Here is a 12088-nt window from a genome sequence, read left to right on the forward strand (position 1 = left end):
CTTCCTTGCAGTTAATGGAGCGATGGTGATTCACACCAGCAGAGGTTCTGACCCTTTAAGCTCCATACATTTCCCTCTGCCATTAGTTATGGGGCCCAAGGGAGATATGGACCTTTTGCGGGGCAAAATGTGGATGGGAAATATCTTAAACCTGCTTACAACCCCTTCATCTAGGCCATGTCCGTTCTCCCTCTCTTTCTCGATGCTGGTGAAACCCACAGGTGAGTGTGTGTTACAGGTTTCCCTCTGTGCTGCTCTGCAGAGCATATGAGTCTGTTACAGCCCCCAGGTAGGCAGCTGTGGAATTTTAGCCCAAGATGTAGCAGCTCATACTTTGCTTTGGAGGTCCCTGGTTCAGTCCCTGGTCTGTTGGCACTAGATTAGCTCTTGGTGTCTAACCCCAAACACATCCTCTGCTGAGAAACTTGTCTTCATGGCCTCGGCTCTGTGCACCTGTGTGTGAAGGATAACAGCAGTGATCTCATGGCGGGGTAAATGGCAGCTTCTGATAAGCCTGCGTCTGAGAGGTCTTTTGTCAGTGAGGGATAGTTTCACTTCAGCAGCATAAATTCATACCCTGCTTTGCTTATCTCGCCTGCAGCAATAAAAGGCTCATTCCCACCAAAGAACACAGCTGCTTCCTTATCTGCGCTTGTGTCTCTCCGGCCAGAGGCGGGAAGGATAATGCCTTGGGCTCCCTTATCAGCAAATGCAACCATCATTGGGTTCAGTGAAGGCATCTGACCCAAGTCAGGCAGATGAAGTGAAGTCGCACGCTGACTCCAGCGAACAAGGCCTTTTATCCCAACACACCTTGGTCTTCTTTGCCCCCATGTTGGGGGCTCCTGCACTGTGATCCTGTTTCTGCTTCCCTGGGAACTGCAGCCAGGGGAAATTCAGTTTCTTACGGGGCCTGTTCCTTGGTGCCTCCTGAGAGGCGTTGAGTGACCTCAGATCCCTGGAAGCTGGGGGGGCAGTCAGCACCTTGCAGCCAGATAGGGACCCAACAGGGGAACTGAAAGACTACGTTTAGTTACAGGGGGTCCTTTGTTTTTCACGGTTAAGGCTGCATCACTGCATGGTTAAGCCCAGTCTCTGAATGGGCTCAGTGAAGCAATGTGGCCTGCTGAGCTGACCCCCATGCATGGGCAGGATCAGCTGCAGCATGCTGGAGGAGTTTGTGTTGCGATGTTGCCCCACCAATTGGTGGCACGGGCTGAAGAAGAATCCTGGGTCTTTTTAGGGTTCCTCCCTTTCAAACTTATCTGTGTTGACATCTTTATTAACATCCCCAGCGCTGCTCTGGCCCTGGGGTAGCTCCACGGATGGTAGCAATGGTGGGAGCTCTGCATTTATTTTAACTGCCCAGTCTACCCCGGGTAGTGTAAACGAGGCCACAGAGGCTGTACCCAGGCTTTGATTTTGCCAGGCATGAAGCATTTCCCTCTCTTGCGTCAGGCTAGGTTTGCGGGATGCTGAGCAGGCGGGTGTGTGTGTCTGTGTGTGTGTGTGTGTAAATTCTTCCTTCTGTGTCTGGAATCTCCTTAGTGTCCTAGGCTATTGGCTTCCACTCTTCCTCCCCATACCCTGTTGCTTCATTTCTCTTTGTTCGAGGAAGCTGTCTGTGCAATGCATGTTGAGTGATGGAAGGAAGGATGTGAAAGGAGCCCTCGCTGGCTCTAACTGCTAGGTCGTGTGGCTATGACTGGGGAGATGTTATACGGGGTGTTGGTCTCTGGACTGGAGTGTGTTGCATGAGTCCTGAACCATGACTCCTGGTTAGACTCATTCCCAGGTTGTTCTCTGCCCACTGGTGGGGTTAGTGTGTGAGGGAACAACGAGTCTCACTGGGACAAGGAGGTGAGCCAGTGACCCAGAGACAAGCTCAGTCTCCAACGACACGGATTGCATGAGAGCCAGTGTAACCCCCTTATGCCTGTCAGTCCCTGAGCTAGACCCCGCCTTCTATCGCTCTGTCCCATTGTGAAGACCACCCTGTCCCAAGCTGGAACTCCACTGGGCCCACCTCCCAGACAAGAAACAGGCTCTGAAATTAGGAGCCGGGTGCTTTGGTTGGTGACTGAACCTGAGCCCAGCTGTGCTATGGAGTTTGCAGTGTGGAACTGGGAATTCACATGCATATAGTGGGCCTGGGGCCTCTACAGGGCATTGCAGATCTGGCGTCTAGGTGCTCAGATACTATGGTGATGGGGAGCAGACAAGTAATTAGACAGAATTTCCATGTGGCTTGTACTTCTGGGCCACCACAGACAACACCGTGATCAAGGCTAAATGGAGTTTGGAGACACCAAAACACTATCCGACCGCCTTGCCCTGCCCAAGACTCCTCCCTCTAGCTGAGTGCACTGCTCCCCTCCTCTTCCCTCTTCTCCTTTCCCCTTGGATGGACTCTTGTCTTCTGCTCACTCCTACGCCCTTGGTCTTTCTCCTAAGTGAGGTGCCCTAGCTAGTCCAGCAAATGCTGCATTACCCTCTGCTCTTCTGCCCCGACTCATTGCCGTCTGGGACCCATCCAATGACACAGTCCTTGCTTCAATACAGTTTCCAGCAGGCTTGTTAATGGGCCCAGTGCTGTGTGGGGTACACTTAGGGCCAGATTTAGGGTGTTAGGGTCCCAGGGATGTGTGGGGTACACTAAGGGCCAGATTTCAAAGGTATTTTAAAGGTATTATGGTGCTTAACTCCCCTTGGCCCTTAGACTATAAACACTCACTGGTTTGCTGGAGGGGGTCGGGGGTGGCTCCTTTTCAGGGTGTATAGACCAGCCCTAGCTACAAAGGCCTGTAACGTCAGAGGGTATGCAGGCTTCTGCTTGGAAGTGCTGCTGTACTTTCCAAACATGCCCCTGGGATCTCACCAGTGTCTAGATCCTCTGCGATAAGGGATCCATCAGAACTCAGCCCTCATCCCAGCAGCCCGATTCTCCTGTCGCTATGCACATGGGCTAGCCCTCAGAGGTCAGGCCATGCAGCCACCCTGGTGATTGCTGTGCTGATTGTAAGAGGTGCGACACTGACGGCTTTTGGTTCTACAGATGCCCAGCACAGTTCTCAAGACCAGGCTTAAAACACCCCAGGAAGGTTCTCTCCAGATACCTGAGCCCAGGATTTTGTAAAATCTGAAAAAGAGCCATTTCCTAAGGAGTCCTTTCCAGGTTTTACATTGTCTCCAATGCCTGCTGAGACAGGTAACTGAGGGCTTGGCCATACTTACATTTTATAGCGCTCTAACTTGCTGGTTCAGGGGTGTGAAAAATCACCCCCCTGAGTGCAGCAAGTCAGAGCGCTTTAAAGTGCGAGTGTAAAGGGGCCCGAGCGCTGGGAGCTGATCCCCTTGTGGAGGTGGATGACCAGGAGCACTGGGAGAGCTCTCTCCCAGCGCACGCAAGTGACTACACTCGCACCTCAGAACGCTGCCAGGGGAGCGTTCCCACGGGAGCGCTCTGAAGTTTCCAGTGTAGCCATGCCCTGAGTGGTGCTAGGACTTGTACTTAAAGCAGTACAACCTCCTAGTGTGGATGCAGTTATACTGGTGATAAGGTACATATGCCGGTATCGCTACTCCTGAATGAGAAGGGGAAATCTATAAGGCAGGTTATACTGGTATAACTGTGTCCACACTAGGGGTTACACTGGTATAACTATATCAGTTAAAATTATCACACCCCAAACGGACATAGTGATAGCGGTACGGAATGGTGTGTAGAACAGATCTCATTCATGTGGCTTATGGGAAGCTACTGAACCTTGCACGATGGGAAGCTACTTAAACGCTGCAGTGATGAACGCGGCATAAGAACCGATCTAGAACAGAATAAAATAGTTTGATGACTCACAGGTGCCCTGCATTCAATAACACCACTCGTTCGATAGCATAAGGATGAGTTTTGTATGATTAATTAATAATGCAGCTTCATTTTCTGCTATATACATCTCTAGGCGTAGCACTTTATAAGGAGCATTATTATCCATAGCCAGTCTAGGAATAATTACGTTGCTGTCTCAATTGGAATTGAGTCACACTGTCAATCTGCCCCCAGGGTGGGTGCTGATCACTTTAGAGAATCTGGCCCTCTGCCTGGGTGGTAAATGATAAAATCATGAACTAGCTGTGGTCTTTGTAGCACCCAGCTTTGCTTGTGGGTGCTACCAATAAGTAAGCAAATTCTCCCCCAGCTCACAGCGGTAAGTGTTACGAACCCGCCTGAGCTTTGCACCAGCTCTTTACAATTCGCTTCCAGCATGAACCTTCCTTTACAAGCCTGACTCAGGAGTCCTTCACCTCCCAGTGTGCTAGACCCACTGCCTCTCAAACAACGTGGCTGGGAAATGAAAGTTTGGGGGTCAGGAAGGATCGACGCTTCCTGGTGGTGGGAGCAAAGCCTAGGTTTGTAGGGCAGAGTGAGGATGTGTTACCTGCCACCATCCTCAGTCCCAAGACAACTGGACAGACGTTGGTCTGATTCCAGACTCCCTCCTGCTCCATGGGACATTTTCATTTACACCCCTTTACTCCTGCTGCATGGGAGGGTTGTGACTTCGCTTTGGTGGTACCTCCCCCTTCCATCTTGCCCTGGCTACCCCATTCATTTGCTTCATTCACCTGTTGTAACCTGTCTACGACTGTTGGTGCTTTGGGGGCAGGGCCTGTCTTCTTTGCTGCTTGTCTGTACACCGTCTTGCACACTTGGACCTTGATCTGTGAGTGGGTTTCTAGACACGACTGTAATTAATACTGGCCCAGTCAAGGCCCACACTCCTTCCACCAGCCCAGCAGAGAACAGCTTCTGATGGATTAGTTCACAGAGCTAGAAAGAGGATTTCCATTTCCCAGGATGCTCTCTGGTTGCTCTAGTCCAGGATTTTAGCCCTTTGCCATCTTCTCTGTCAGGGACTTGAGATAAACAAATCCATTGATTGTTCTCATGAAAGCCTCAGTCACTGTTCCTAGATAAGAGATGTCCTCCCTCTGGCTTTGTCTTTTCCTAGTGATCTTCCTCATTAAACCTTTCAGTCCATAATCCCCGGTGTACCTTGCCAGCTCTATTATTTCTTTACTGGAACTGGCATTGTGATAAGGAGGAGGAGCCCTTATCTCTCCAAGGCTGATTGCTTTTATTACGGCCTTTAAAATGAATTGGCTGATAGAGCATCATCATTCAATTCAATAGGAATGTCTCCAAGTTCTCTTAACAGGGCAACACTCTGTCTCAGAACCCTCATAACACCCCTCCTCCCCACAAACTAAACCCGCCTCCCCCTTGGAGCAGGGTAGGATTCAGCGTGCCTTCTTTTTGACACAACCTGTAATTAGCCTGTGGAACTCATTGCCACAAGATTCGATGTTTATATGGATAATGAGAACATCCCAAGTGCAACTAGATAGGTTAAAAAGAAATTCAATTTTTTTTTAATTAGAAGGGTTATAAACCCTCATGCTTCAGGGAATCAGGGAACCATTGAGTGATGGGGGTCAGGAAGAAACTTCTCCTATGGGCAGATCATTCCATAGTTGTCAATTAGGGAGTTTTGTGGAGCATCTGGTGCTGGCCACCGTGAAGTCCAGATCATCCCCTACGAGGGGCTCCAGGAGGAGGACAATGCCATGGAAGCTCCTGAATCTCTTCCTGAGCCAAAGAGGAGCCACATGAAGATCTACAAGGCCTGGTCTGTCCCTGGCAGGATTCAGGACTAGCTGGACCACCGGTCTGATTTGCTGTGGCGATTCCTATGTTGCTGTGTTCTCACAGAGGAAGAACTGAGGCACACAGAGGTGACACGGCTTGCCCAAGGTCACCCAGCGAGTAAAAAACCCCTTTACAAATGCTTCCTGTGAATGTCCTGCCAGTGCAGGGTGTTGGCTTCACAGCCCTGGAGAGCAAAGGCCACAGGTCTTATCAATGATTTGTATTACTATAGGGCCAGCTCCTCAAAGGTGTGTAGACTCCTCACTTCCATTGAAATCAATAGGAGCCGAAATACCTTTGAGGAGCTGGGCCTAAGTGTGTTGAGACCCCCAACTGCAATCAGACCCCATTGCACTAGGCACTGAACAGGTACATAGTACCAGACAGTCCCTGCCCCAACAAGCTTAGAGTCTAAGTAGGCAAGACAAAGGGACCATGCTTATCCACATTTTACAGGGTGGGAATAGAGGCCCAGAGGGACAAAGTGGCTGGCTGAAGGTCACACAGGAAATCTGTTGGAGAGCTGAGAACTGACCCCATATTTCCTGGGCTGGATTCTCCATTGCCCTACACCAGGTGTGGTTATTTGCTGCAATGCAAAGTGAGTCAGATTGGTAACAATTGTAAGCTCTTTGGGCAGGGACTGTGTTTGTACAGCGCCTGGCACAATGGGGCCCTGGGCCATGACTGGGGCTCCCAGACACTACGGTAATACAAATAAATAATCACGATCACCCCCAACACGCGCATTGCACCTGTGCAAATGCACAAGGCAGCAGAGAACCAGCCCCTCTGGATACGCCTACACCGCATTATAAACCCGGGGCTGGGGGACCCAGGCTAGTGGACTCGATTTTCCAAGTCTGCACTTGACAAACCACATTACACTGAAAACCTGGGTTTCACAGATGTACTAACACTTCCATACTGCGCAGAACTTCTGACCCGGGTGTGTGGCTTGAGCTGCATCCATGCTGCAGAGCGACAGGGTTTGGCCCTGAATCACCAACTCAGGTTCCGGGCCCCCCCGCCAGCAGAGACCTAAGACCCGGATCCTGAGCGTTTGCTGATCCGAGACAGGCTGATTTGTGTGTGGACAGACGTGGGGGTTGGGCTCAAACCTACGTCAGAACCCGGGACCAGTATGCAGTGTAGACAGACCCTCAGAGTCCCAGTCCGATGCCTGTGACAATACATCTGCAGAGCAGGCCCAGTGGGGGCAGCTGCAGCTGGGGGCCAGACAGGGCAGAGGCCGTGGGAGAGCCTGAAGGGCAGCTTCTCCTGTCACCCTTTGCCCAGGCTGTCATCCTTTTCCACCCCTGCATGGTCTGATGGCCTGGCTGTTTATTCACCGCTTGCACGCAGAGGGCTGTGTGTGGCAAACGCTACTCCCAGGGTGTTGCAAGCAGAGCAGCAGCTTTCTTAATCTTTCCCCACCCTTTTTTTTTTTTCCCTGCTTTGATTTCTAACCAGCCCCTGGGGAGGAAGTGCGGCGGGACTGGGTGGAAATGCTGGGCATGCCACCTTTGTCTCCCAGGCACGCAATGTCATTCTCACGCTCCTCTACGTGCTGAAATGGACCCCTCCTTGCCTGAGCTGCTCACCTGGCTGGGAGGGGCGGGAACGAAGCAGGCATAGCTTATTCTCGCCTGCTTCTCCCCATTTCCCTCCCAGATGCTCCTGCTCAAGGAGGGAAGTGGATAGAAGCTCAACAGTGTCAGGTACTATGGGCTGGAGCCCTCCTGCAGCTCAGCCTGGGGCTGGTGAATGAGCCCAGCTGGGCTGCGGCAGGCTCACCCCATTGGCTGCAAGGAGCCAACAGGTCTGTGTGTAAGCTCAGCAGCAGGTCACCAGCTGCTCAATGCTTATGCTCCCGGCTGCAATCTCTCCTGCCCCTGCCTTGTTCCCTGCCCTGCTCCAGCTTGTTCCTGTCCCACTTCAGACTCCTGTGGCCCTTTGCCCTTGCCTGGCTCCTGACACCGGCTCTCTCCTAGGTCCTGACTCTAGCTTTGATCTTTGGCTCTGACTCCCAGTCACCGTTCCTGATTATAACCACTAGGACAGGCTCCAGCTCTAACCACTAGGTCAGATGGCCCACGTCCATAACATAAACTCTTTGGGGCAAGGACTGCCTTTTTGTTCTGGGTTTGGCCAGCACCTAGCACAATGGGTCCATGATGGAATCCTGCAATATAAATAATAGACTCTCTCACACGCATGCACCCACAGTCAGGTTATGGCACTGGACTAGGACTCAGGAGATGTAGATTAAATTCATGGCTTTGCCACACATTCCTTTGTGACCCTGGGCAAGTGACTACATCTCTCTGTACCTCAGCTCCCTGTCTGTAAACCAGGCATAATTGTATTTCTTTTGTCTGTCTTGTCTATGCCAGTTGTGAGGCGTTTGGGGCAGGGACTGTCTGTCACTGTAAGTCTGTACAACACCTAGCACAATGAGGCCCTGATCTAAGATAGGGTCCCGAGGTGTGATACTACTAACAATAAAAGGGTGTTCAAATGAAAAATCCAGCCCATGGGAGGTAGCAATCCAGACACAGGGGCCAAGCACCCAGGCCGGGAGCTGGACCAACAGTCCATTCTGCTGGGTATGTACCTATGAGTCTGCCCTCGAGGGGATGATGTGCCTTTACATGTCTGCTGGGCAGAGCTGAGAAGCATTTTCAGGACTAAGCTTCTCATAGGGCTGTACTACTTGAAATGGATCTGGGGGTTATAGTGGGTCACAAACTGAATATGAGCCAACAATGTGACGCAGTTGTGGAAAAGGTTAATATCACTGGGTGTTGTGATGGTGTGTCCGCCCAACACTTGCTCTGAAGGGATTAATGGAGGCCTCACCTCTTCGGCTGAAGGCTGAGAGGAAAGCCCTCATTAGGGGAAGCTCACCTGTGCAGAAACAGGCAGGGCGGGGCTTCTATAAAGCCAGGGAGCTGTGAGGCAGCAGGGCTAGGCTGCAGTCACTCCCTGGGAGAAGGGAGGTGGGTTTGGGGGCTAGAGAGAAGAGTAGCCCATGGTTGCTCCAGAGGAAGCAGAAAGGGCAGTGTGCAGGGAGTGTCAGGGTAGGACATAGCCTAGGGAGGAAGCAGCAAGGTTGAGGACTGACCTGACCTTGGCTTCATGTTGTAGGGTCCCTGGGCTGGAACCCAGAGTAGCAGGCAGGCCCAGGCTCCCCTATCTACCACTGGGGAAGTGGCACGGGTGGGGCAGTGAATGGGAAGACTGACTGGGTCACTGTGGAGTGACAAAGACTTTGAAGGAGGGGGCTGGAGGGCCAAGTCATGAAGAGGCTGTAGCAACTCCTGGAGTGAGACAGAGCCTGCAGACCAGAGAGAGATGGAGTGATGGCATGCAACTGCAGGAAGGGGCATTGACCTGGGAGCTATTTCCTAGAATGGCCAGGAGGAGGCACCGCACCTGCGGTGAGTAGAGTGCCCCACCACAGAGGAACAGGAGTGTCCTATGTCAGACACAGGAGGTAACTGTCCTGCTCTGCTTAGCACTGGGGAGCCCTCAGCTGGAGTACTGTGACAAGGCCAATTCTGGGTGCCATGTTTTAGGACAGTTGGGGACAAATTGGAGAGAGTCCAGAGAAAAGCAACAAAAAGGACGAATGGTTTAGAAAACCTGACCTGTGAGGAAGATTTAAACAGAGGGTAAATTTAGGCTTTGTCTACACTAGAGATGCTACAAAAACAACAAGGAGTCTGGTGGCCCCTTAAAGACTAGCAGATTTATTTGAGCATAAGCTTTTGTGGGTAAAAAAAACCCACTTCTTCAGATACATGGAGTGGAAAATACAGATACAGGCATAGATATATTAGAGATGCTACAGGGATGGAAGGGGTTCTTCTGTCACTGTGGTAAATCCACACCTCCAAGAGGCGGTAGCTAGTCAACAGAAAAGGTGTTGATTTAACTATATCAGATGGGGTGAGTGGTGTAGTTACTGACCTATCTTTGTAGTGTAGACTCTGAGTAAACAAGACTGAGAGAAGACCTGCTCATAGTCTTCAAATATGTTCAGGGCTGTTATAAAGAGGACAGTGATCAATTGTTCTCCATGTCCACTGAAGGTAGGACAGGAAGTAATCTGCAGCAAGGGAGAGTTAGGTTAGACGTTAAGAAAAACTTTCTTACCTTAAGGATGGTTAAGCTCTGGAACAGACTTCTAAGGGAGGTTTCAGAATCCCTGTCACTGCAGGTTTTTAAGAACAGGTCGGACAAATACCTGCCAGGGCTGGTATAGGTATATTTGGTCCTGCTTCAGCATGTTGGGATGGACTAGATGACATCTTGAAGTCTCTTCTAGCCCTACATTTCTATGAAGGTGGAGAGAGCCCTTGCAAATGAAACCTTGGATCCTATAACTGCAGATCCTATAACTCTTATCCAACAAAATGTCTAGTTCTTTTAAATGTCAGCTATTTTCCTTGAAAACATCTTGTAGCAGTGAGTTCCACAGGTTTATCCAAGAGCTCCACTTCCTCTGCTGGGCTCATGTTGATTTTGAATCTTGGCTAAAAACTCATTACCAGACTGAATATCACATTCTTCAGATAGCAGAGTTACCCTGAGGAAGGGCATGTGGGATGAGGCTTAAACTCCTTCACCTGCAAGGCAAGGAAAAGGACCCAATTAATTATGCTATGCTCCTGGGGGGCAGGGGTGGGGGGTAACTAGTTGCCTCCTGGATAGAAGAGGCAGAGCTAAGCCATATAAGCAGACTTTTGAGGGAATTCAGTTGGGAAGGGGGCGATTGTGGAGGAGACAGGTCTCGCTGACGGAGAAAAGCCCTGAACTAGGGGCCTACAAAGGTAAGAGAACTGAAGTCAAGCCCAGGAGGGGCGAAGGATCTGTTAAGAGCTGACCTCTGGAACGGGACTGAACTGATGGCTGGCTTGGCGGGAGGTACAAGCCACAGAAGACCCAGAGAAGGAATCAGGGAATTCACCTACTAAGAGTGAGCGCTGTTTCCAAAGTGGCCACCAGAGGGAGTGAGAGAGGCAAAGTCCCCTGCAATGCTGCACATGGGCAGGAGGGGGTGCCCTAGCAGAAAGGATACACACTTCCAGCATGTCGGAGATTTTATCGGCACAGGTTGGAATACCCAAGAGCAGCTTCAGGCCCTGCCCCATTAAGGAGCGTAGAGCTGGAGTTCAGAAGTGTACGAAGTTCAGAGGGCAGTGAGACCCCTGAATAACCCTGGCTCTGCGGTGCCTGCTGAGAGGAGTGAGGGATGGCCAATCTGAATAACAACCAGCCCCAGTGTTTGCCGCAACGTCACTGTGACGAAGTGGGACTGTTCTTAATGTTTCCTCTGAAGATTGTAGGGGTGCCTCAGTTTCCCCTAGGCAGTTCTTAAGTATCTAGGTGGTGGGATAAGGGTGTATGATCGTTGCAGAGCCCTAGGGCAGGTGTGTGCAGGGGTCTGGACACAGAATTGCCAACACCCTGTTTCCTGGCAACTGATGGCCTGGCCCTTCCCCCCTGCAAGGTGAGAGCTAAAGGGTTGGAGAACAAAGGAATCAGGTGACCTCCTGGCCTGGGAAAGGGGCAAAACCCAGAGGAGGAGGGGCTGGAGGGAGATTCAGTTTGGGGCTGGCTGGGACATGGAGTGAAGTGCAGATGTGGTTGTCTGGCTCACTGCCCCCCAAAATGGACCCAGCTGAGGGGTCCTGCCCTGCACCTGCAAGCTCTGTTTTAGACCATGTTCCTGTCGTCTAATAAACCTCGGTTTTACTGGCTGGCTGAGAGTCACGTCTGACTGTGAAGTTGGGGGGCAGGACCCTCTGGCTTCCCCAGGGGCCCTGCCTGAGCGGACTCGCTGGGGGAAGCGCGCGGAGGGGCAGAGGATGCTGAATGCTCCGAGGTCAGACCCAGGAAGGTGGAAGCAGTGTGAGCTTTGTGTCCTGAAGACAGGCTGCTCACAGAAAGGAGACTTCCCCAGAGTCCTGCCCGGCTTCATGGGGAGCAGTTCCAGAGCATCGCCCAGGGACTCTGTGGCAGTGGTGGGATGGACTGTACCCCGTGGATGGCGCTTCCTGCAGTAAGTGACTGGGGAGCAGTAAAATGAAGGGGGATTGACGAGGACCAGGTGTGCTCAGCGAGGAGTGCTTTCGGGGGGTGATTAACCCCTGGGAGTGTGTGACCAGCGAGGAGGACTATGCAGTAATGGGGTCCCCCTGGGGACTGCGGTGAACAGTCTCAGGGGCGGAGGAGCCTGCGGCTTACTCCTTGGAGAAAGAAGGACTTTTGCAGTGACAGGGTTCCCCAGGGGATTGCAGCGAGCCATCCAAGGGGCAGAGGAGTCTGCAGCTCGACCCTGGCAAAGAGGTGGTGACCTCGAGAAGGGCTGGC

At 51.6% G+C, this 12088-nt stretch overlaps 1 protein-coding gene across 4 annotated transcripts in view; it reads right to left on the minus strand.

Annotated features, from left to right (window-relative positions):
- LOC140918562 (collagen and calcium-binding EGF domain-containing protein 1-like) overlaps positions 1-12088 on the minus strand; it is an 85884-nt gene that overhangs the window by 17303 nt on the left and 56493 nt on the right. Inside the window, exons 10-11 of one of the 4 annotated variants that reach the window (XR_012161239.1) lie at positions 9960-10341; positions 9452-9821 (exon numbers count right to left, since the gene is read on the minus strand). Coding sequence is in view for 1 of the 4 variants with exons in the window: in XM_073363284.1 (XP_073219385.1) it covers positions 10297-10341 (45 nt within the window). In the remaining 3 variants the exon portion in view is untranslated. Of the gene's footprint in view, positions 1-9451; positions 10342-12088 lie in introns of those variants that run through there. The other 3 variants (XR_012161237.1, XR_012161238.1, XM_073363284.1) reach the window with 3 other exon arrangements.

This window comes from Lepidochelys kempii, chromosome 10, assembly GCF_965140265.1.
Source record: "Lepidochelys kempii isolate rLepKem1 chromosome 10, rLepKem1.hap2, whole genome shotgun sequence".
Lineage (NCBI taxonomy): Eukaryota > Metazoa > Chordata > Testudines > Cheloniidae > Lepidochelys > Lepidochelys kempii.